The following is a 26,452-nucleotide window of genomic DNA, read 5'->3' as shown; positions in this document are numbered from 1 at the left end:
TCCTCCATGTGCTGAACTTACCAGAGCAGCTGTCCCCACCACAGGCTGCCACCAAGGGCAGGTCACTTTACCGCTCCCACCACACATTCCACGTGGATTTCTACGTTCTTCCTTCTTCTATCATAATAGTCCGTGAAAGCCCACCTTCTCCAGGAAGTCTTCTCAGACTGCAGCTGTCTCCTTTCCTAAACCAAGCCATTCAACCACACACACACCCAGGCCCATCACACCAGTCGGATGCCACACTGCCACACTGCGACCTGTGCAGTACTCGGCCTGACAGACGGTTGGCATTAAACAGAAAGTCTCTTTTAGAAACCATTTTATATAAATAGGTCCTTGAACAAAGGCTACATGTATAGAGTGTCCAGTTATGAGTACGGTGGATCCGCCCTTCATCTCCACGGGAAGCAGCAGGTTCCAGCTTGCTCATCCTGCATGCCTAGGCAGTCAGCTTTTCCAGTAGAGTTTCGACTCCTCTGCTGGTGCTTTTGGTTTTTTCCAATGTCGGAATCAGGCTTTTCAGTCCAGCTTTGACTGTGTTTACAACTTCCTGGTCACAGCTCTGAAGAAGGCTAAAGAAAAAAGGTTGACAAAATTAAACGTCAAAAGCCCTGAATCCGCTACACCACCCACATGGACACTGTCATCTCTTGTAGCTACGTACAGTGTATTACACAGGTTTTTTTGGTTTTTGTTTTTTTTTTAAAACTCATCAGATGAGAGCCAGTGAGATGACTCAGCAGGTAAAGGCACCTGCCTTCTTACCAAGCCCGATGAGCTCCATGTCTAGAACTCATATGGCGGAAAAACTGACTCTCACTTCTTCCCTGACCAGTACATGTGTGCTATGGCATGTATGTATGCACAGATACCCACACACACCAAATAAATGTAGTTAAAAAAATTAAAATTCACCAAATGAATTTCTACATTCTAAAACTATGGAAATGCTTTATATCTTGTGGGTGGAGTCACTAAGACAAGACTCCATTGACTTTGATTATCTTATAACTTAATTGCATCCTGCCTTAAAACTGTTTGGCAGGTGTGGTGGTTTGAATGAGAATGGCCCCCGTAGGCTCATATATTTGAATGTTTGGTTCCAGTTGGTGGAACTGTTTGGGAAGGATCAGGAGGTGTAGCCACTGGGGTTTCAAAAGCCCACACCAGACCCAGACTTGCTCAACCTCTCTGCCTTCTGCTTATGGGTCAGATGCTCTTAGCCACTGCTCCAGTGCCATGTCTGTCTGTCTACTGCCACGATGGTCATGGACTTACCTTCTGAAACTGTAAGTAAGCCCCCACAAAAAGCTTTTACTTTATTAGCTGCTTTGGTCATGGGTGTCTCTTCACAGTAACAGAACAGTAGAGAGAGGGTGCTTTACTCACATACTGACAGCACAGCACCACATGCCTAGAGACGGCCAAGGAGCATTGTCTGCACAGGTGAGCTCACCACCCCAGTGAACAGGTGTGGCAAGCAAAGCATGGGAGGAAAGCCAAGTGTTAGTGACCTTGTCACTGAATTTTACACCTACGACACACTGTGCTGTGGAAGTGGAAGGGCGTAACCTAATAGCGCTCCTGATTTAGCAAGAAACCTGCCTTCTGTCAGTAACCATACAACCCAGAGCATGTTGATTGCCTAAGACTCGGTTTCCTGATCTGGAGAATGGGATTAACAAGAGAATTCACGTTTCTCCTCCAGGTTGTTTGCTTTTGGTGGTGAACTGAACCCAGGATCTCACACATGCTGGGTACATACTGCACCACTAACTATGTGTATTTCAAGGGTGCACTCTGGTGCCAAGCATAGCCACACTCATGTTAAGCCCAAGCTCAACACCGAGCCATACTCATGATAAGCCCACGCTCAATACTGAGCCAGGCCCCCAGTTCCCAGAGGGCTGTTTTTTTAAGCCAGAGCTTGATACTTAGTAAACAATAAATGTGAACCATTAAACAAGGCTGGGTCACAGGTACCAGACCACAGGCCACTAGGCCCAAATTTCCTTTCCCTCCTAAGTTCTTTAGGACCACATGTAAATGTCAACCTCCGAAACACATTCTAGGAGATCACTTGGCATTTTCAAAAGTCCCCAGTCCCAGTAACTTCCATCACGTCAACAAAGAGGAAGGTGGGTTGACAGTACCAGGCAGCATCCTACAGCTCATAGGAGATGACAAGGGGTGCTAGCAAAGTGCCCTGAAATAGATTTGTCACTCTGTGTCTTTACAGTAACACCTTGGCTAAACGGCCACATGGTACAGAATATTAGTACAAGTTAGCACTATTAAGTATGCGCTAAACACAGGCATAGTGAAAGGCATTCTACATGCCTTGAGTTCTTAACAGCTTTAAGATTATTAACTTTTTGTTTTACAACCAAGAAAAACCAGGAAAGCTCAATGACTTTCCAAGTCACACAGTTAGGCAGGGCTTGAAACCCAGGCAGACTATCTAGGGCCTATGTTCTTAAGTGCTAGAGAACTCTACTCTACAGAGTTATTTCTCTGTAAAGCATCCAGAGATTTTTCCTCTTTTCACCCAAAATGCTCTTTCAGTAACTTAATAATGACTGGGGCGAAGAGACAACAAACACAGCATTAAATAGTCCCAAAAGAAAACACATATTTGAACTAAAATGTAAACAGGCAGGGATTTTGGCAAACAAATGCTATTCCAGTATCCAGCAAATAAGACGACTGCACTTAAAGCCACATCACATTCAACTTCTGTTTAGAACCTCAGACACTGCATGTGTCTCCATATAGTTCCAGGCAGAGCTCCATAAGAAACACGAATCATTCTTCTGTCTGAGATCTACCCATGGGAGTGCTGAGGGATGAGCAAACTTTACACATTAATTTCATGGCATCACTGAAACTTCCAGTTAACTGAGCAGAATGAAAGCATGTCAGTAGGTGTTAACATTCCAAATGCCTGGTAAAGAAATGCAGGACAAAAAAGTTCCTGTCGCAGCGAATGGGTTCTGACTCTGGGATATGAACTCATTTCTCTAAGAAACAGAGAGCCAGATCTGCATGTAATACCCATACATTCAAAGACACTGACTACGTAAAAATGAACTCTTGTGTATGCAGACCAGACCATATATTGGAATTTTTAGTCTACTGTTTACAAGCCACAGAGCTATACTGTACAGCAAGCTCCACAAACAAGGTGGAAGCCTCAGACTGGAGTACGTTTTCTCATAAGCAGAGGATGTGCTGGTCATTTTTTGTCAACCTGACACAAAGTAGAGTCCTGGGAAGAGGAGACCTCATCGAGGAACTGCCTCCATCAGACTGGCCACAGGGGCACTTCTTAACTGTTAACTGATGGAGGAGGGCCCAGCACACTGTGCCAAGCACTAGCCCTAGGCAGGTGGGCTTGGGCTGGGTAAGAAAGGGAGCTGAAGGTAAAATGGGAGCAGACTAGTAAGCAGCGTTCGTCCACGGTCTCTGCTTCAGGTCCTGCCTTGGGGTTTTGCCCTGACTTTCCTCAGTGATGGATTGTGATCGGGAGTTGGAAGATAAAATACGCCCTTTCCTCCCGAAGCTGATTTGGCCAGTATTTTATAACTGAGAAGTAAACTAGGATGCAACAGAGCAGAAGAGAAACAGTAACTGATTCAAAAGCATAGAGATGCTATAAAATGACCTATACATTATAAACTCAACATAACCTAGTCCAGAGAGCAGTCTGTAAGCAAGGACTCCATTTACACATCAACTTCTCTCAATTAACAACTCCTTTATCAATTCCAGAATCTCTAAAGACAATGAAAATAAACTCTCAAGTTAGGCTTGACTTAAAGAGCTTTGTGACAGTCCAGAGGCATACAACTTACTCATTAAGAGAAAATGTAATTGTGTTTTGGTCAAAACTACAAATGCAATGAAATTATGTACATTGCACATGTCAAAATTCTGTGACCTTTGACACCCACAAGATTACAGTTAAATCTGAGGACTGAAGAGCTCCATTTGCTTTTAAAGAATTTTTAAAATTAATTTTTATTTTATGTACATTGGTGTTTTGCCTGCACATATGTCTGTGTGAGGGTGTCAGATCCCCTGGAACTGGAGGTATAGACAGGTTGGAGCTGACATGTGGGTGCTGGGAATTGAACCCGGGTCCTCTGGAAGAGCTTAACCACTGAACCATCTCTCCAGCTCCCTTTAAAGAAAAATTTAAGTCACATCTGTTTATTGTTTGTGTGTGAGCGCACAGCTCCTTACCACAGCATGTGTGTACATGTCAGAGGGAATAATTTCTCTCCTTCTATCTTAGGGGTCTTGGAGATGCAATTCTGGTAGTTGAACTTGGTGGCAAATGCATTTGTCTCACCAGCCCCTACATTTCCTTTTTAATATTTGTCTGGACCATGAGTGATGGAGTAATACCACACTGCTGGGAATAAATTCTAGAAAAAGAAATAAAGGTAAAGAAGTGTTGCATGATGTATCCACCAACCTGGAAAGAATAATGGCACCCCGATTGATGCTGGCCCAGGACTTGAGGTTCTTCATGCCAACATGCTCTATAAGGGTTTTTGCAAAACAACCTGTAAAATAGACCGGAATTTAGTGAACATCAATACAAGCTCCCACCCCTCATCTCAATACCCTTTAGTTCGCAAATGTTTCAACAGAAAAGTTAAAAATAATCCTCACCTATACACACTAAAATTCTAGTACAGATTTAGTACTATGTTAATACTGCCAATTTTCTCAACTTTGATGCAAATTCTAAACTATTTTTGGCAGTAATTACCCAAGAAAAACAAATTATTTTAAAAAGCTCATTTGGTCACATCTACATTTCTTTGTAATACTTAATGATTTAACCTTGACCTACTCAGCAAGTAAATATTTGACAGTGCCATTTCACATGCAGCCAAAATCGGTTCCCCTTGGATAAAAAGGCTGAACTGGAAGGGACCAATAACATGTTTAGCGGCTAAAGAATGACCATTTGGGTTAGTCATGGCAATTTCTACAATGCTTTCATAGCCATATATCAAAAATAATTATGCCTAATGTTCTGGCTCTGAAGGCTGAGGCAAGGGGACTGCCATGAGTTTCAGGCTAGCCAAGACTCCCCCACCCTAAACACTGTTCATCTTAACTCTGTTTCCAAGGTCTTGGCATCTTATTCACTGTGTCCTCTATGTGCAACTCATTCTACATTGTGTGCATTTCTAGATGCTGTCAGCCCCCATTAAGGGTGGAGTCTAAGTCTTCTGCTGACTCTGGGTGGTCTCACTGAACAGACCAAGAGTACATGGTAGAAGTGACACGGGATGACTTCTGAGGATTAATGATGAGGCAAAAGCGTACACGTGCTTTGTTTCCTTGGGATGCTCAACCTACGAACTAACCACTGGGGCCAGGGAAGTGAATCAGTGGGTACAGGACCTGAGCTCAAGTTCCTAGGATGCATGCAATGCTCAGATTATTCTTATACACTCACTCCTATAATTCCAATGGTAGAAACAGGAGAATTCCTAGAAGCACAAGGGCCAGCTAGCCTCATCTGACCTCCACACATGTGCCCCACTCACATATGTCTATACTCACACACACAACATGCCACAAATAAAAAATAAAAATAAAAAACGCTAGCCTCATCTGACCTCCACCCATGTGCCATGACTCACATATGTCTATATTCACACACACAACATGCCACAAATAAAAAATAAAAATAAAAAACGAATCAGCCACCATGTGTGCAAGGCCACGCAGTCTAAGAAGAGGAAGAGAGGCTGCTGGTTCCAAGGTCAAACTGGCGGAGGTCTGGTGAGTGAGCTACTCTATCAGGGGGTACACTCCACTCCACTAAACCCCAAATGACTGCTCAGAGAACCACTCAGCCTGAGGTTTGTCACACAACAATACATAACCGAACACAGACACACTCATTTGTGCTTGAAAATGACAACCACCCACCCAAGGCCAACAGCCTTGCTTTAGGATTTCTGGCATTTTTACTTTGAAAACTCATTAGGAAATTTTTTGGACATTAACAACTTGTCTAACTCATCTAAACTATGCATTGACTTTTTCAATAATGGAAGGGTTGCTTCACTACATATTATTCCTGACTATTAAAGCGTCTTATCTAAAAACGGCAGGAAAACCAGGCCCGAGTCCTTATTTTAAAGTTTAGAGTGAGAGGTGACAGTGCCGCCCTGCACTAACGGCCCTGCTAGCCACAGCACTGCAGGCTGTCTAAGGAAACAAATCCCTGGCCTGTTACCCTTTTCAGCCACTGAACAGCTCAAACTGCATGGTAGGCAAGCAGTCCACCAGTGAGCTGCAGCTCGGCCCTTGAAATTTAATCATTACCTAGTCACAGGCATGAATTCTACACATCTGGTAAATCCCACCTGGACCTAAATGACCAGTATAAAGTCCAGAAATGCAGAAATTCCATGTAAGACACACAGCCTACCTTCTCTTCCATTTTCTTTCATCTTTTTATCTTGCTCTATTAACCATTTGAGAACCAGATGTCCTGCAGGATGCTCGGCAACATGAAGCTACAAAAGAACCCAACCGTGTTATTTCAAAAACTGTCATCCATCTCCGGCACAGGAGCCTATCTCTAGCCCATGTATAGACATGGATGCAGTTAAGTTTCACATTTTAAGAAATCTTTATCCAGAATACCCATCACATTCCCAAGGTGCAACAAGCATAGCTCTGTGGGAGATCACAGCCCCCCCCCCCCCAAGGTAGTTCAGGGATTGGCGAGTTTCTGTTTGAACAGTACCACACAATGATCTAAAATCAGGTGAAGCTGCCAGCTCTTCCCATGGAAATACACTGATCTGATATACAAATAAACCCCTTGGGAGAACACTACATGGTGTTTAAGTACCATTCACTACCATGACCTAAAGAGCAGGCCAGGAAAACATTCTGCAACTTACTTGCTGGCCTTACCAACTGTTCCACAGTAACAACAGTCTCCCCTCATTTAGTGTGAGAAATAATGAGCACTATTTCATCATACATTCATCTGATCTGCTCCAGGAAGCCAGGGGCTTCAGATCACAACCCACTTGTCTCTTCCAATGCATGTGTCAATAGCATGCCAGGCACTCAATACCATGCATCCTTTTTATTCAGAATCAAATGCATATGGGTATTTAACATTGCTGAGTGTCAGACCTGACCCATGGCTAGAAGGAATTAAGAGATGGAAAGAATAACTGTGCTTTGGAAAAGATGCTGGACTGTTTAGTCAACAGGTAGCTCCCAAGCTATTTCCTCCAAAGGCTGTGTTCTTAGGGGCCATATCCTCAGTGGCTGTAAGTAGACCTAGCCACCCAGTCACTCTGCCAGAGATGGGTCTGGAAGCAGATGGGACTCAAACCATTCTAGCTAATGACATGGCAGGAAAGCCTGCCTGGAGACCATCTTCCAGCCAAGAAAAGGCTTCCCGCTCTTGCTTTCCTTTCTGCCTGAGACCCTCTGTGAGGAGATGCTGAGGCTGGGGAAGCTGGCTATGACAAAACACAACACCTGGCAAGATGCTGAGCAGAAGAGCTTAGCAGGGGAGACAGACTCTGCCCCAGTGCAGCAGCACCTCTGCACTGTGATAATTTAGTGCTGCTACCACACGACATCCAGTGTTTGCAGCCTACGGCCTGGACTAAAATGCAGATGTTAGCATTCAGCTTTATGCATAAAGGTATGCAAAAAGTGGCATGCATATGCCTTCCAACGGATTCCAAACTCTAAGGGCAAGGAATATCTTTTAAGCATTCCTCACAGATTCATAGCTTTTCTGATTAATGAATGAAAGACTTAGAACTTGGACAGCTTATTTTATATCCTTGAGCAATGAATGCCAGGGATCATAATAAAAGGCTACTCTGTTTAGCACATAAAGGCTTTTGTGAGACTAAGTGACAGCAGAGGTCGAAGCTTCCAAAAATGGTAGTTCCCTATAACCAGCTAGTTCCGAGCTCTGGGAGCTTACAAGCCAGCACAGGACAAAGGCCCTGTGTGATCTGGCCTCTGCCTTCCTCCTGTTTGCTTGCTGTTTCCAACTGGGAGTCTTGGGCTCGGTAGCCCTCCTTTCCTTAGGGCTGCAGTACACCCTCCCCTTTCCACCATGCTTGGCCCAGCTGCTAACCCTTCAGGGTTCAGCTTGGCTCGTTTGTTTCCAGGAAGGCTACCTGGGGACAAGCTGGATCTTATACAACCCCACAGAACCCATAGTTGTCCTTCATAGTTTCTGTTTCAATATTAACTTAAATAATTACTCTACTTAATCAGTGTCTTCCAAATGGCAAGCTTTTGGGGAGCTGTTTAGCACTTGTATATTGTTGAGAGAGAGTCTCATCTAGCTTAGGCAGGCCCTGAATTCCATATGCAGCAGAGGATAACCTCGAACTCCTATTCCTCCTGCCTCTCTCTCTCAAGTCTAGGTCTGTAGCTATGCACCTGGCTGAGCAAGTCTTTTTTAACGAGTCAGAATCAGGGAAGACTTCACAGAGAACTGTGGGCCCCGGGATGAGTTAGCCTGTGCCCCGATGGAGCACAGGATGGCATTTCCCACTAGAGGAAGCAGCCGCCACAGCAAGCATGGACTGCTCTGGAAAGGCAGTAAAGGGCCAGCCACAGACATCTAAGAGCCACAGCACATGACGTCAGGCAGTACAGAGTCACTGCATCTCTGAGAAGGACAAGTACTCCCACTATGGCGCTCTGGTTGTTTTCAAATGCGCTACTGGATTACTGTTAACTCATGACGGGGGCTTTTGCAGCCCTGTGGCTCTCCTGCCAGCACTCTAATCAACAGTACATCACCTCTCCGTCCTTGCCACCAGGATGCAGTTCTGCTGCGGCCAAACTGGCGATGGCATCCATGGCAGGCTGAACGTCTCCAGTAGCAGATCCCAGGATGTCGGACACCAACACACATGCAGACTTGTCCAGCACCACCTCTCGAGCATGTCCTTGCAGGTGGTTTAGCAAAGCTGGAGAGATGGATTCCAAGAGCTCACGCCGGCGGATGGCGGTGTCTTTCTTACTGTCGGAATATGTTGAATGAGGTGGTAAGATAAATAGCAGATCTTGTTATCACAAACTTCTAGGAGCTTATCACAACCCGGGGCACCCTCTATTGTAATTGTCTGTCCTTCTGCTGAGGATGCAGACAGTGAGTAAGTGAAAGTTACAGGCTGGGCTTCATCTTTCCATTCTCAAGTTCTTAACACTACCTGGCGAGGAACAAGACTTCAATAAAGGAAGCCGCTTTCTACACTACAGACACACAAGTAACCCTCCCAAATCCAGGCGATCTTAAACCAAATAATGACAAATCATCATGCAAGACAGGACTTGCTCAGAGTACTTCACAAACTCTGTTCTCGGGACATTACGACACCAGGAGCTTTGAAAGTAAAACATACCAAAAATCAAACTACACACTTGAAGGCCTACTGTGTGCCAAGATGCTCAGAGGCACTTCATTCAGCCTGGTACTGCCGAATCCTTTCAAGGACAGTCTCGAGACTATCAAAACCTCAAGTTTAACAACGGAATTCACCAATGAGGATTTATTAGAGCACGCACTCCTCACAAAGAATCAAGCATCCTGGGAGAGGACCAAAGGCACCAAGCCATCAGCTGGCAGTTACCTGTGTGCATTGCCATCACCCTTCTGCAGGAGCTCGATGATTTCTCGTACGGTGTGGGCAGGATCTCTGGGACTTAGCAAGTACAACAGGACTTTCCTCCCATATTTGTCATTCACTATGCTGGGTAAGGAGCTGATGATTTCCTATATAATTAAAAAACAAAAACAAAACCCTTGCAGTGTTATTTACATTCTCAAAGTGCAGTTGGGATTTGATGGCAATGAGGAACACACCCTTGGCTATTTCCCTTAGTGCACTCACTAGCAAATGTGAAGTTAATTCTGACATGTCTTATCAAAACACAAAGAATTATAATCAGAACAGTTAATTATCTACTGTGGCCATCATTGTTGAACAACCTGTTTGTATTAACTGATCAAACCCAAGGACTTTTAAAAAGTTAGAGCTATCTCCATTCATTATGAGGAGTATTATGGGCTGCTATTACTAAGGACAGCACCTGCTGTGATCTGAGTAGACAAGAGTCAATTTGCAGGAGCACTTAATGTAGCATGAGCCTTGATGAAGCACATGCCTCAGAACTTCCCTGCTGAGGCACGGGAGAGGAAGCTGCCCTGTAAACCACAAAGCTAACATTAGCTAGGCTGCTTATTATAGCAAACGAAGGCTGTTTACTACAGTGAGAAACACCAACAGGTTACCTGGAGCCACAGAGAGAACTCATTCACTAGCTAACCAAAAAGACAAAAAACACCAACAACTGTTTATTACTAAATTAGTGATTTTAGTAGTACAAAGGACTAAACTAAAAAGTCATTCATCAACCATAGGCTCAAAATATAGCAAAACTCAGCATCTCATGTTTGTCGATGATAAAATCCCAGGCTCCCCTCAACTTCTGCACCACTATGTTCTTCTGATGCCTAATGACAGTAATGACACTGGCTACATGTTGAAATGGAACCAGATACTGCAGAGTGCTGAATGATCCTTCTTGCAACCAGGTTCCAGAACTACAGCTGGATCCTCATCCAGCTCTCTGAATTACCTCTGAAGAAGTCAAAGGTGACAGCATGATTTCCACACAAAATATGAAGGCTTTCAGAAATAAGTCTAACCATCTAAAAATGAATCTACAATTTCAATCACACCAGGAAAAAATATACAGAATTCACTACAAGGTGTGGAGTTCTTTTCATTTTCCCAAAGTAGCATTATTATCCATGCTTTTGGTAATGAGATGTTTAATGCATCCAACACAGGGAACCTTTAGTATGCCCTCAGTGCACTTGAACTGACGTCTTTTTTCATAGCATAATGAGGAAAGGGAGGAGCCACCAAATCTGTGGACTCCACTGACACCCCCCACAAGGACTACTTCCATGGCGCAGCCAGTATGCACAACATCTATGCATAGACACATTCAGTTCACTTGCTTTGACTAAGCAGGGGGACCCTTGCCCAGGCCCCTTGGCATGCTTAAGAGGGCTAGTTATTCAAAACAAAGGTGCACACAGGCAATGGAGTTAGGGGTACACATTTTCCATAAGGACAGAACTAAACCAAGCAATAGAAACTTGAGCCTTGAGCCTGTAGTAAGCACACTGCTATAATAGGTCATATGTGGGAAGGAAAAACAAATAGAAACTACTTTAGCCACAGGGAGCTTAAGTCTAGCAGAATAGGCAAGAGAATGAATAGAAAGTTAAAAATAAATAGGAGAGACCTAAATGATAGATAGCAACAGAGGAGCCGAGGGAGGTCAGATGACCAGGAAGCCTGAGCACTTCAAAGATAAGGCTTTATCCCCAAGTCCACCTTCTGGCTGCACTAGGGCATGATGCAGTCTCTCCATTCTCGACCCCCTCCCTCTTTATTGAGTACCTCACTCATGTAAGCATCTGGTCAATGGGCATTTCTGAGTTTGTAAGTCCTGTCAGACCACAGTTAACGGCTAAAAATGAATGAAAACTAACCTAAGGAAATGTCAAGTGAGAGGCAGAGATGTGGCTGAGAGATCAGAGCGGGACCCTGCGATTTTATTTATTTATTTAGAGTGATGATCAGCCTACGATTTCAATCTGACATTTTGGTAAAACCAATTACTTTGAAGAAAACTCTTAGCAACACTGGGTCTTCTTAGTGTCTGGGTGGGAAACACAGTCACAGGACTCTACTGGTTCCTTTTAACTGTCAGTCTGGTACAACCTAGAATCTCCTGGGAAGAGTCTCACTGAGGAATCAAGATCAGGCTGACCTCTGGACATGACTGTGGTCGAACTGTCTTGCCTGGTAATTGATGTAGGAAGACCCAGTCCATTGTGAGAAGCTCCATTCCCTAGGCAGGGGGTACTGACCAGTATAGGGACAAAACTAGTTGACAACAAGCAAGAGTCCAGGCATTTCTTCTGTCTGTTCGTGACATGTTCTGTGGATGTGATGCCCACCCTGACTGCGCCACAATACGGGTAAATTGTAAGCCAAGGTTGTTTGTAGTTTGTTTTTTTAAGTTTCACAGCTACAGAAATGAAACTAGAGTCCACACATATGTGATTAAGAACTATATGGAATAGCAAAAGCCAGCAAAAATGAAAGAATAACTTCTGAGGTTTTCCTGGGTTTTGTTGCTGTTTGTTTGCTTTTGGTTTGCAGTGGTAGGGATTGCAAGCCTCTCGTGTACTGCTAAAGTGCTCTCCCACTGAACTTCACGGCCACTCCTCCAAAAATAGTTTGGTTTTTGTTCTTAAGATAGGGTCTCGTGTATCCCAAGGCTGGCCTCAGTTGCTTTGTGGCCAAGGATGACCTTGAACTTCCTATTCTCCTGCCTTCACCCTCCCTCTAAGTGCTGGAATTACTAAAACATATACCACATACCTGGTTTATGTGGTGCTGGGTATGGAGCCCATGACTTCATGGATACGAGACAAGCACTCTACCAAATGAACTACATACATGAGATCCAAAAAACAGTTTTTAAGAGTATAAAAAACACTAGCCACCACCACGAAAATAAAAACTATAAACTTCAGTATAGTCACTAAAGGACTATTTCTACTTGTCATTGAAAAATAAACAAAATACTTAAAGGTGGGAAAATTAAGGTCCATAGGTCAAGTCCTGTCTGTGCCCACTTTCTATACACTCATCAAGCTAAGAATGTTTTTCCTTTTCCTTTTTTTTTTAAATTGCAAAACATTCTTTGAAAGTATAAACAAGACAAACCATATATAGCCTATAAGGCTTCAAATAATTACTATCTAGCCCTTTACAAAAAAAAAAAAAAAAAAAAGATAGGATCTTACTATTCAGTCCAGGCTGGACTTCAAATTCATGGCAATCCTCCAGGCTTGTTGGCTCTCAAGTGATGGGATTGTAAGCGTGAGCCACTATGATCAGCCAGGTTTTACTTATTTGTATCACATGATGGAAGACTAAGTAGTCGGTATATTATTCTTTGTAACTTGAATTATTTACTAAAGATGAGGCATTTAAAATATGCATCAATACTGCTTCATTCCCAGACAGCCCCTGGCTAGGCTATCCATCCCTTTCCTTAGGAACACTGCTATGAAACCAGCCAGAGCAGACCAGAATAAATGAGATCACATTTTATTTGGAGGTATGCTCACTTTGGAAAGGAAAGCAGATAAGAGACAGCTTGAATTTATTTTGAAAGGTCAAAGAAAGGTATAGCTGACCAGGTTGAGATTCCAACTTGACATTCTGGGAAGTACGGATACCCTGAATGGAGTGTTTGGCAATGCTCAACTTTCTGGGTATTTTTAAAAAGCACTGCAACAGATTCTGTGGTGGCTGGGTGGGAAAATGCAAGAGTGATGACCATATCACAACTTTATCGCTAACTTGGGGACTTAACGATACGCAGAACCGGCGGAGCATTTGTCAGTGAGAGGCATGTCCGTGAGAGCTGCCTCAAGTTAGTCTTTAGGAATGCGGGTTCCACAGCTGTGGACCACAAACAGATAAGCACAAGAAATGAAAATGCCTTCAACAGCAACTTGAAGTGAGATAAATCGTTGGAAAAGACTAACCCAGCAGAGAATTCTGGCGAGTCCTGAAGGGCGCTTGTTTCCCTTGAAATCCACTTGGAACAGTTATGCACATTTTCGTTTTTGTGAAATATTACACAAAAGCAAACTTTCAATGGGCCAGCCAGTTTCCATTTCTGTGAAACAGCTTTATTCAGAGCCAATTCTACGGCCTCACATCTCTGTCACAGGAATGAAAAACAATCACTATTGACTGGAGTCAAGAGGGTACTAAAGTCACAAGAAACATGTCAAAATATTCAGTCTGTGACACAAAATCTTGCCAACTCTCTCCTTCCCACAATCCTACTCCCCCAAAAGTCATCCAACTTTAAAATAGTCAAGAACGAAGTTGGGAAGTGGCAGCAGGAGCATGAGAAACCCACAGCTGGGATCTACAGCTGCCATCTAGGAAAGCAGACCTCCCCTCCCCCTCCCTACTATTAGGGATAAACTGGAAACACCCAGCTACCCTCACCCTGCTGGACTAGAGAGGCCACAGCACCCCCACCTGACCACAGGCTTGTCTCTGCAGACATTGTAAGAGTCTCACTCATCACTAAGATTTCTCCAAGACTCCATTCGTGTGCAAACAGGTGAACAAGCTGCGTTTGCAAAAACTAAGCCCTTTTCAAAACATTTCCAATTTGGGTCACTGCTACCAAGATTGCAATTTCTCTTCCCTAGTTTGGCAATCTCTACCTTGTCCAGTCAATACTTGTGCATTCTGCATGAGGAAGAGAGGCTTACAGAATCAAGATGAGAAGAAAAGGATGGTCACAGAGCATGGGGAGACAACAATTCTGAACACCATGTCTACTTTGGGTTAGCTTTTCCAAGAGTTCTGAAAGTCAAATGCAGGGATAAAGACATTTACTCAAGTATTACCACCTTATGGTCATTGGATTAGACCAGAGTAATTGCTAAGACACAAGTAGGAGGTTAGGAAACCTGATTTTAACAAAAACTTTTGTTAAGGGTGTTACAAGCACAGCTGAATGGGTTTTAAGTATTCTCTTCTCCAGCAGCTTAGCCCTTCATATAGGGACAGATGAAAAGGACAATTGTGCAGAGGCTGCTTGTCCACAAGTGTGTTAAACTGAAGAATCACTAAATAAGGCAATTACTAATCACATCCAAGCACTGCTTTGCTAAAAAAAAAAAAAAAAAAAAAAAAAAAAAAAAAAAAAAAAAAAAAAAAAAAATTCCACGCAACTTTAATCCAAAGTAGAAATGTCAAGTCTTATTTTTACCATGGTCATTTAGGTGTTTAAAACAATTACTATCCAGTTACAAGATTGGGATTCATACAGGAACAGAACAAGCCTCTAAAATAAGACATACTGAGGCAACTAAAGTCAGAAAATATGAACTAAAAGCACAGGTCAAAGTGTTCATATAACATGTGAAACTGAACTCCAACACTGGCCACTGGCCGACGTAACCAATTCAAGCCCATCCAAATTACTTACTGATATGATTATCTGCTTCACAAGCTTAGTGTCATCAATACAGTCAAACGCTGCCAGCAAAACCAAGTGAGAGTATTGGCCCTGTAAGAACCGGGAGACAGAAAAGGTTAAAATGGCTCTTGTGAGTAAAGGCTGCCAAGCCTGAAGACCGCAGCTCAATTCCCAGAACCCAAATGGTAGGAGAGGACAACAGACTTTCCTCTGACGTCCACACATGTGCATACCACCTATCCCCCACACATAAACTAAATAAGTTAATGTAATAACAAAATTAGTAAGACAAAATAACAGCAAACCTAGAAAGCTGGGCATGGTAGCACATGCTTTTAATCCCAACATCTGAGAGGCAGCCAGAGCTCTGTGAGTTTGAGGCCAGCCTGGTCTACATTATCATGACATAGTGAGACCTTGTCTCAAAAAAAGAAAAACAACAAAGAAACAAAAAACTTTCCCTCTATACACCCTTCCCATAGCCTACACAATAATCTGTCCAACCTTACACAAACAAGGTGAATCGCAGTCACTCAAATGAACTAGCTAATCATATTCGAGAGAAGGTTGATTGAACAAAAAAGAAAAGAAGAAACAGAAACATATTCATCAAATAGCCCAGGAATCAGGATGCAACATCTAAGCAAACACCCAGTTAATGAATGGCTACTTGAAAATTTTAAATGAGACAATGAAATGAAAGATTAATTGGGGAGGAGGGGATGTGCATACACTACATACAGAAACTATTCAAATCGCCAAAAAAGAAATGGATAATCTTAGGCACGATTTATATATATATATACATTATAAAATATACACATACCTTCATAAAATTATGACTTTTATATATACACATAAACTATCTGTACATACACAGAAAATTTTAGAAGGCAAACATAGTCACCCCTGAGTCAAAGGACTACAAATTATTTTTATTGTACTTTGTCCAATTGCATTTATTGTACATTGTTGAATTTCTTTGAAAATAGCTATAGATATTTAAACAAATACTGAAAACAAAACAAAACCCCAAACCATATACAAAAGCTGGACAAGAGCTAGGCTCAGTGGTGCATCCCTATAACATATAATACATCTAAGTATTTAATAGAGGGAGATCAGAAGACTGCTCTAAGTCTGAGAACATCCCAGTCTACACAGTTGATTGAGTTCCAGAGGCTACATAGTGGGTCTCTCCTTAAACAAACAGCAAAAATCTACAAGCTCCAAAACAAAGAAACAAACAAAAAAGAAACTCCCCTAAATCCACACACAGCAACAAAAAGAAAAGCACGCAAACTATATAAAATACTCTGACCCCAAGAACTAGACAAAAACCACTGTGCCTAACTACAATCACCTCTTGAAATTCATCTTTTGGGGAAAGCAGGCATCTTCATGCTGGTTAGAGCGTAAAGTGGTTTGCTTCTTTGGAAGGCAATTGGCAACATTAAAACAACATACATGTATGTTCTCACCTAGCAATTTTAGCTCCAGGGATTTACCCTAGACATGCTTCCACATATGTACAGACACATATAAAATGTATACTGGAGTACTGATAATTTAAGGAATGTAGACAATTCAAGATCCAAAAGAAAAAGACTTGCTAAGTGAATCATGGTATAGCCATGCAAGGGAATACTGTAAAGTCACTACAAGTGAGGCAAGCGGATGTATATGTATTGAAATAAACTGGCTCCCAAGATGAGGAAACTGGTAAAGCACAGTGAAAACTGCTGTCAGGGAGGCAGAGCACAACTATCTGCAAGGTATTTCCATATGAATAGAGACACTGGTCCACAACTCCATTTCAAATGCAGGCACAGTAGCACCATCTATGAAGGACACAATCACACCGAACAAAGAGATGATCATTTCTGCTCAAGTTCGACAATCATTCCATATTAATTACACAAGAGAGCAACAGGCAATTCTGCAATCACATCTAGACACTGAACATGCTTCTCTCAGCAGCTGGGACCTAGAAAACAGGAAACCAGCGAACTCGCTGACGGCCTAACTCCACCTTGATCTAACTGACATTTACAGACTACCATAAATACTCCACAATGATTCCGTTCAAGATACCAAGACAGACCTAATGCGAGGCCTGAAAGGAAGTCTCAATAAAATTTAAAGACCGGAATAATAAAAATTTAAAAACCTCAAAACTGAACAATAACATTTGTGATTCTAAATAATTTACAGTTCAAATCTACTGGGTTATGTTTACCTCTTCCCTCAGAAGTAATTCTTAAATTAAAAAGACGCCAGACTGCCAGGTTCTGTGACCACTACAATGCCAAAGTAGGAAAGGGTCTCAAAAATGAATTGGCCAATTACCTCATGTAACCAAAATCTAAAATTAAAAAGTCTAATTTTATTATTTAGAAAATGCCTTACTAATACAGTTTAGACAGAACTTGCTATTAACATCCTGTTTTTACTCAATTTTAATGTAAGTATTTCAATTAAATGTCACACAAAATTTACTCAATTGCAAACTGTGAATAAAATATTCTTGTACATCTCAAGCTGGAAAAAGAATACCACATTTCACCTTACAGAAAAGATAGCTGCTTACCAACGCACACTAACTCCCGTCACTCCCAATGCCACAGAATACCAACTGTCTCACACAGCATCTATCCTACCTTGGTCTGAACAGCACTTGCTGAAGTAAGAATTTGACTAATTTAGTTGTTCTCATTGGATTTTTTTTTAAAACAGGAAAAGACTGAACATACAGTAATTGCCACTCACCAGTAACTGATAAAGTTACTCAATTATATAATTAAAACCACATTTACTACTACATGTAACCTAGTTTTAGCATTACTTTGTATTGATAGTATGGAAAAACCATCCCACATTTAAATACACAAAAACTTGTATTATTTTGATTATTGTGTGGATGGCAATGCACGTGTGTGTGGGTAAGATTGCTTGTGCATGCACGTGTGGAGGCCGGAGCTCAATTTTAAGTACTTGATCCACTGAGCTGCTCCCCCAGCTAGAAACAATCCCCAGTTCAAAAAAAAAAACAAAAACAAAAAACCCCACAAAAACCACCGTCACCACCACTAAACTTTTGTATCTAACACTAATCCTCCAATAGATTCCAAGGAGCTAAAGTATTTAATAGCTTAATTTTTTCATGACCACAGTATAAACTTATACCAAGAAAACAGACAAATTTTAACTCTTTACAGTTTTCGTGGTAGAAAAACCAGTATTAAGTTTCTGAACTAAAATGTGACATTGTTTACTTAGGTATATATATATATGGCTTAAACCGGCAGCAGAAATCCCATGTGTAGTCACCGAGGCTGGAGACAGGTATAAAGCAGGTATAAAGACCAGTCTTTACACAACCACAACCAAATAGGGCCTGGGGTGGAGAGCACAGGCAGGTCACCTGCCTGGAACATAGGAATTCCCTTCTTCGATCTCTAGCAAGACACACATACATACAAACAATTCATGTGCAGAGAGAGAACTATAGTATGAACCCTATGTTGTGCAAATTAACCTAGAAAATGGACAGAAGAAGATACAATAAACAAATTGAAGCAGTTATCTGATTTCTCCGCTAGACATGAATTCACTTTACTGTTAGTGACTTTACGAACACGCTTTTGTTGTACTCACATTGGCCACCTTTTCAACGTATGTCTTCATTGTTTTCACGATCACTTTCCTGTCCTTAAAGGGAAAAACTGATTCAATGAACTTGTATTTATTTATAGACGAAGCTTAGCGCATAGTTAACACTTATGCAGTGTTACATTTTCATCAGCATCGTCTCTTCGTTAGCGAAAAGACCAGATTGAAGCAGAATGAGAAACAGTGCAGCGTGAGCCAAAACACTCTACAAGGAGCTATACAATCTCCAGCTTATGTCATCCCATTTAGGCACAAATATGGACCCACGGAAGTCCAAGGCACAGGCAAACCTAGTGAAATCACCTTTACAACCATCCCTCTCCCAATGTCTGATATGCCTTCAAGAGTCTAACATCAGATGTGTTTAATGTTTGTGCAGTAGTTAAATTTGCAATAAGTAAAAGGCAGATAAAACACAACTAACATTAAAAGGGTGAAATATGTAAAATACTATGATCGTGATCAATGTTCACCTTTTCTCTCAGAGTACTTAATACACAGGGAACACACGTATGGTGTAGTTAACGAATTATCTCTGCCTTCCTCCCATTCTCAATATGACCATTAAACGAAGAATAAAAGAACAGAGCATGGGTCCCCAAACCTCCGTAAGCTCAGGCTAAGCATGAATGTGTCACCTGCTTGGAGGTTTCTTCCTAACCTTCAGTGACGCCTTGGGTCAATGCTGAAGCAGAGAAGGCGCCAAAACCCCGGGAGGCCCTAGGACACAACTTCCAGAAGATGACACTTCTGTACAACTGGGATCCAAAGACTAAAGGCTCAAAGATGAAGGCTCATCAAGTCAGACTGCGGGGAGGCACAGCTCTGACACTTACCTTGGGGGTACCATGCCACAAGCAGTGCATGGCCACTCTGGCGCCATCGTGTGTGTGGGCCAGGTATACCACTGCTTCCCGGATGGCTTCAATTAATTCCTAGAGACCAGAAGGCAGAGAATGAAAAGGCAGGAGCTCAGGCAGCAGACACCTCAGGCTGGAATTCTACAGCCGGCCTCTTTCTAGACAAATTCTTTCCAACAAAACACCGAATACAGCTCAGAGCAATTTCTAATAAACAACATAACCAATTTCCCACTATATCTATTTTTATAAAGTACTCATAGGTGATGTGTGATATATTCTAATGAATACAGAAAGAGCAGCCAGGGGTAGCGGCTCTAAGGGGGTGTTTAACAGAACAGCTGGGAAAAGAACATACTCCCCAACATGTGAATATAACAAACACAATCAAAACTCATCCTGACTGAAGTGCCTGTGGTTTAGTTTACCACAGGACTGGATCATCTCTACAGGTCATATGAATTGTGTAACAAAACACTTAAATAGTATTTCTCAATGAAATCTCTGTGCTAACATTTAGGATAGGCCTTTACTTACAGATAACCTTTTTGTAAAAATTGAAAGGGGAAAAAACCATTTAATTTCTTGTTTTCAAAATCTGAACAGCCAGGATATAAATGCATTCTGGAACCCAATAGCTATAGGGGTCCTGAATGAATTTCTACATCCGGGGACCACATTTCCGGACTACAGTCTGGAAAGAGAAGGGCTGTACTTCACCCCAAGGTACCATCCTCTCCAGGGATGAATCTCAAGAGTAGATTTCAGGTCACAGAGCTGAACTTTAGAATTTCTCCAAAAGTGCTCCACCATAAACAGGACACTTACATCATAGCTTTTCCCCTCAAAGCTTAGGGGGATATTGTGGCAGAGGGGATGGAAAGATTCCAGGAGACACAGGGCAAAACAGACTTCTGGACAGGACAGGACAGGACCACTGCATCCATGAACCCACAGCAGCAGCTGCTGTCAGGAACATTCAAGGCCCGACCCTGAGCTGAAGAGCTACCCACAGTTGATGGCTTATAGGGGAGGGAGCCAATCTTTAATAGTACGGCCAGGAGACGGTACCTCAACTATGACTATATGGAGAGCACAGATTGAACTGTGGGTTATCAAAAAAAAGATGGCATGGAATTGGGGGAGTGTGAGTGGATCTGGGAGGAATTAGAATATGATCAAAATATATACATGTATGAAATTCTCAAAGAATTAATAAAAAGCTATTGGGCTAGAGGGTAACACAGGTTCCAATTGCGCTTCCAAGATCTCCAGAAGTCTTGCCACTTTATGCCCACTCCAGATGTTTGCTATGACTGAATGCTGTTTTCTACTGTCACCAAAACACTCTTGGCACAAAAACTTCAAAATACTGAGTTCTGTAAGAAAGAGGGAAATTCCTAAGAGAGCAAGTGCTGTTCTTCTGGCCACAAGGTTGGGGGGCTGGTGGGGAGGGGCTGCAGAGACATTATTCTCCATGCTAACTGGCGGGCTTCAAAATCCCCAGGAGTGTGCGATAGGCATGTATGTTAAGAGAAATCAGGTGTGCTAGTTTAGTCAGCCCTTGCGATTAGGTGGACAACAGGTCATGGCTGGATGAGGCATGCACAGCTCGGGGAATGAAGGCATCCATCTCATTTGTATTCCCACTGTTGACTTGAAGGACAGTGCAGTTACCTTCACTGGTCCTCTGCCTTCCATTGCGTAAGGTCCAGGCTTTCACGGGCCATTTAGTTTCACATTAAGTATCCTCCCTTAACCTTTTAAAGCAGGTATAGTTTTTTTTTTTTTTTTAATTTAAAACTACTGGAACACAGGTATCCTCCAATGTAAGTTACCTTTCAGATCAGATTAGCTAGAGGACACTCTCTAGATTGTAACTAAAATATAAAATTCAGTATCATCAATCAAACTAGGGTCAATTCTATTCTTTTCTGGGGTAGGGGATAGGGCAGAATTTTTAAAGAGATTTAGCAGATCTGTCCGGTGCCTGTTCCATGGTTATTTAAGGGAGAAAGGAACCCTGGCGTTTCTAAAGGACTGTGTACAACAGAGCAGCCCCACAAAGTCCTACAGGACTTTCCCTTCACATTTTCAGTCTGTTTCGTTTGTGAGACGCAGTCTCACACCACAGTCCAGGCTGGCTTGGAGCTCACTTTGGAGGCCAGGCTAACCTCAAACTCATGGTTATCCTCCTGTCTCAGGCCCCCAAGTGCCAAATCTCAAAAGTGTGTGCCACCACACTGGCTTTACACTGATTCAAAGACAGAAACTAAGGACTTACTGATCGAAGTTTTGGGGGTGCATAGGTAAAAAAGTCCAAGAATACTTTATGAACCAGCGAGTGCTTAATCACAGCTTCCCTGCAAACGGAAGGGAAGAGAATCAGATCAGACTTATCGAAACAGCAACACAAAGACAGGCAATCCTATTGGTCCTAAATCATCTAAGTGAAATGGTTTTCACTAAACACAGTGTGTCATAAATCAATTGTATCTTTCAGCAATACTAAGATGTTAAAAATTTTAGACTGTAACACTGGTTTAGTGTCATGGCAACCAAGAGCAGGATACACATTCCCAGGCTCTACAGCAAGATGATGCACTACCGCAGCATGTTCTACCTCACCAGCACAAGGAGAGCTGTAGTGTTCCCCCCACCCTGAGCACTGGACACCTCATTAAAAATTCACATGCAGACCCGATTCCTAATGGTTATTTTCTATCAAGCGTTCTTCAAAATGTCTCAGTATTGTAAAGTAATTTTAGCAGCATTACATTTGAATGGACCACAGCAGTGCCACCGGTAGCGACAACCCCTACTTGTCTATGCCCCCAATACGATGTGTGGAGAATTCAGCAGCGCAGTGCTGGCCGATGTTCAAGATCAAGAACCTAAAAGTTCACATAGAATATGCAAACCTACCACAGACACGAATGCCTCAATGCACAAAGCACTCTTCTAAGGGCTCTGCAAATATTTTAATCCGTTTATGTTCATAAAACCCCACAAAGGATGTGTTATTATCACTTCAGTACCACAGGTCTGGAAACCAGGCCGGAGAGGTGAAGCTGTCCACGCTTACACAGGATTAGGGGGTGAGAGGACGTGACATCAGGGGTCACATCCACCCTGCCTGGTAGCGGCAGCTTTGCTCCCAATCATTCTGTCAGGTATCAAAGACACGAAGGCAACAAGCACAAACTTCTAAGTCTACAGTACAGTTTAAACAATCAACTCTATAAACTTCAATACACCAAGGTTCGGTGTAACACTCTACTTTGAAAAAAAAAGAAGAAAAGGTTTTTATCACTTTAAGAATGTTTATAAACCACTATGACAAGTAAGCCAATAAGATACCATGTCAAGAAGAGCCATGTCTACCTGCATCAAGAATAGTTTCAAACAAAATGTTTTATACTCTTATTTACGATAGATTATTAACAACAGGGAGGACAATGCCTCCTTTCTGGCAAGGATTATGTAAAATGTGGCTCCTGCAAATACCTCTTTCAATATGTAAATAAAAACCCTTTCTTACTTCTGGGCCATCGGAGTCAGAATCTGCTTCATTTCATCCATAATAAGCTCTAGTTTTCCTGGTTGCACCTCCAGCACTTTGTCCAGAGTGGGGTGATCTGCGGACTGAAACAGAGGAAAAATCAAATGCCTCACTTCAGAACAAGCAAGAACTACAACCATGTTAAACAAGTTTAAAGTAAGTTTGAGATGTTTCACATTTCTAGAACGAATGTCCATGAAGAGTTCCTCATGATCTGATTCCCTATCTATACATCTGCCAGTGTGTGAACATCCCTGTGGAGGATTGGCTCTAGCAACTCCCATGGATACAAAAACCTGTTGACACTTAAGACTCCCACATAAAACAACAAAGTATTTATATGTAATCCATACAATCCTTTGGGATATTTTAAACCATCTCATGCTACTTACATAACAAAACATAAATGCTCTACAAATGGTTATTATACTATATTGTTTACAGAACAATAAGGAACAAAATCTACACATGTCCAGTACAGACATCCATTTTTCTTTTTTTTCCTTTTATTTTTTAGATACAGGGTTTCTCTGTGTAGCCCTGGCTGTCCTGGAACTTGCTCTGTAGAGCAAGCTGGCCTTGAACTCAGTGATCCACTTTCTTCTGCCTCCAGAGTGATGGGATTAAAGGTGTGGGCCATCACCACCCAGCATTTATTTTATCTTATTCATATTTTTTTTTCTGAATAGTTTTGGTTGGTTGAGTTGTAAGATGTGGAAGCCATGGAAATGGGGAGCTGGCTCTACTTTTAGAGCCAGGCTAAGCACCAACCAAATCGCCAGCCATCAGGTCTTACCAAGCACTTAGCATGTGCCCACTCACAATCCTTGCCTTGGTGTGTTTTAGAATTGCTGGAGATTCCCAAGGTCAAGTGTCACAGTAGAAATGCTCCAGCAACTCAACTTAGGAACTGAAGCTAACGGAGGCAACCCCACAGTCAATCCACATCCCTTCATATCACCTGTACATCCTGTCCTAAGGTTTGAAACAGGCCCTAGAGCAGTACTAGTCCCTTCACTGGCTGGTCTCAGACTCAACTTCTATTTTCCACCCAATGCCAGGTCTCTAGAACCCTTCCTCTCCAGATCCAGACAAGGTAAGGCAAACCTGGGAAGAAACATGAGACAGAGTAACGAGAGGAAGGCCAGTGCACCCCAGCCAGAGCTGGCTAGAGCAGGTCTAAAGCTCTGCTCACTATTACAGTCTTTGATGTCACTCTGACTGCAGAAAGAGAAGTGCTGAAGCATCACACACACAGCAGCTGGAAGCAACAAACACGGAATGATCTGAAGGGGATTTAAAGGCAGCACTCTGGAGGAGGAAGCATGCAGTGGCCACTTGCTCCTACTGCACAGACATATAATCGAAGAGAGCGGCTATGAGTTGTCTCCTGAAGGACTAGCTTGGTAAAAACATCTTAAATACAGGACCCTGAAACTTAAAGACCACACAGAGAAATAAACACACGGGGAACGAACTTCCAGAAAGGCCACCTTGTAAAGCTGAAACGTGTTCCCATAGAGCTCCTCTGTCAGCATGTTCCTCTGTTCCAAAATGGCTTTGTCATTGTACGCATACTCCACGATGGCTGACGCCTCGGAGTGCCTCAGCATCTTCCTCACGTGACCTTTGAAGCTTCGGATGATCTCTGCTATCTGCGGTTTACTTCTACAGTCAAAAGGAACATGGAAAAATGACAGGAGGCGGCTGGGTGGCAATAAACCCACAACTTACTTCTCCAAAGGCCAGCTCACCAATATTTGTGTTAGAGGGGAGTTCTCCTATACGGGAACACTTGTGAGTGGGCAAATCAAACACCACGCACTTTCAATGCTTAGAAGACAAAGTAGGCTGCAATCCCTGGTGAGAAAAGGATGGCTAACCAGCCGCTAACCAGCTCAAAGACCAACCAGGTTCTTCCTTAATTTATCATTGGCAGTACTGGGATTGAACCTAGGACCTTATGCATGCAAGGCAAATGCTCTATCACTAAGCTACAGCCCAGCCCTATGGTCTTTAACTCCTCTGTGCCTCAGCCTCTTCATTCACAAAATAGAAACAGCTGCTGTGAGAACTAGATGAACTAAGATGCATCAAGAACAGTGAGCAGCACACAGAAAGTGCCTTCATTAGCTCCTCCAACCAGACCACAAGGAAAGTCAGAGAAGGACAGAGTCAAGGAGACAAATGGAAATAAAATAAAGATTTATTCTAAAGCATTTGAGCAGCTAATAATAGCCAGGACTGGTTAGGAAAAATGTTACCAATTGCATATCACTTATATTTTCTGCTATCATATTCTGGTACATTCTCATACCCGAAAGGCTGGTGTGGATAAGTACCAACAGCATATCATTAGAAAAATCATCCCACCCTGACATGGGTTAACACAATGACCTACTTCAGTGTCTGTTCATCTGCTCCTCAATTTCCTACCCTCTAAATACTAGTAACTGGAGTTAATTATTCCAATGTTTTGTTCTTTAACTTAAATATATAAAAATAAGTCCATAACAATGGAGAAGGGAGCATCATGATTTCAGTCAATTTTAGTCATTGTTTTACGGTGTTGTACCTTAGGAAGACCACAAGTGTCTGGAGGCAATTACTAAGACCAGAGATTTTAAAGTAGCATTTGAGCAAAGATGAATCTATAAAACCAAAAGCCAAGGGGGGAAAATACACTTTATAACAACTTACCCATACATGAGAAATTTCTTGACAATATTCCTCGAATATTTGGCTTTACTTAGTTCAACCAGGTCACCTGGGAAAACAAAACATCCAATGACCTGACATCCTTACTTCAGTTCTCCAGAAACAGAGAGAAGAAAGAAACCCACACATGATTCTGGAACACAGCTCACTCTAGTCCCACGCAAAGAAACAGTAACGAAACAGTCTTGCAGAAAACACAGAACTGCTCTCTAGGACATTCTTCAGCATTCCAAGAGAAAACAAGTGACTATCTCACAAGTGATAAAAACATTGCACATTAGCCATACCTTGCAGTTCTTCAAAGGCCTGCCTCCTCTGCTCTTCATTCCCATACTGAATGAAGCATTGGATCACACGTGTTGAGTCGTGGGCAAAGGCAATCTGCAGGAAAACAAAACGCCTGAACCACCAGGTTTCTACTAGTTACACAATTTGCACTTTTTTCAGCTTACACTGCACTAGCCTGCTGGAGACAGAAATAGGTCAATTATGTGGTACA

The 26,452-nt window shown here is 42.3% G+C and overlaps 1 protein-coding gene across 2 annotated transcripts in view; it reads right to left on the bottom strand.

Moving 5' to 3' along the window:
* Positions 1-305: 305 nt before the first annotated feature.
* Pum3 (pumilio RNA binding family member 3) overlaps positions 306-26,452 on the bottom strand; it is a 34,368-nt gene continuing 8,221 nt past the window's right edge. For both annotated transcript variants that reach the window (XM_059259400.1, XM_059259408.1), the window contains exons 6-18: positions 26,241-26,334; positions 25,936-26,002; positions 24,729-24,903; positions 23,215-23,318; positions 21,958-22,036; positions 19,650-19,748; positions 18,799-18,852; positions 15,151-15,231; positions 9,669-9,811; positions 8,836-9,058; positions 6,467-6,554; positions 4,484-4,574; positions 306-575 (exon numbers count right to left, since the gene is read on the bottom strand). In XM_059259400.1, coding sequence (XP_059115383.1) covers positions 443-575; positions 4,484-4,574; positions 6,467-6,554; positions 8,836-9,058; positions 9,669-9,811; positions 15,151-15,231; positions 18,799-18,852; positions 19,650-19,748; positions 21,958-22,036; positions 23,215-23,318; positions 24,729-24,903; positions 25,936-26,002; positions 26,241-26,334 — 1,431 coding nt within the window. In that variant the 3' untranslated portion in view covers positions 306-442. The remainder of the gene's footprint in view (positions 576-4,483; positions 4,575-6,466; positions 6,555-8,835; positions 9,059-9,668; positions 9,812-15,150; positions 15,232-18,798; positions 18,853-19,649; positions 19,749-21,957; positions 22,037-23,214; positions 23,319-24,728; positions 24,904-25,935; positions 26,003-26,240; positions 26,335-26,452) is intronic.

This window comes from Peromyscus eremicus, chromosome 1 (genome assembly GCF_949786415.1).
Source record: "Peromyscus eremicus chromosome 1, PerEre_H2_v1, whole genome shotgun sequence".
Lineage (NCBI taxonomy): Eukaryota > Metazoa > Chordata > Mammalia > Rodentia > Cricetidae > Peromyscus > Peromyscus eremicus.
This window is presented reverse-complemented; position numbering and strand designations above follow the sequence as displayed.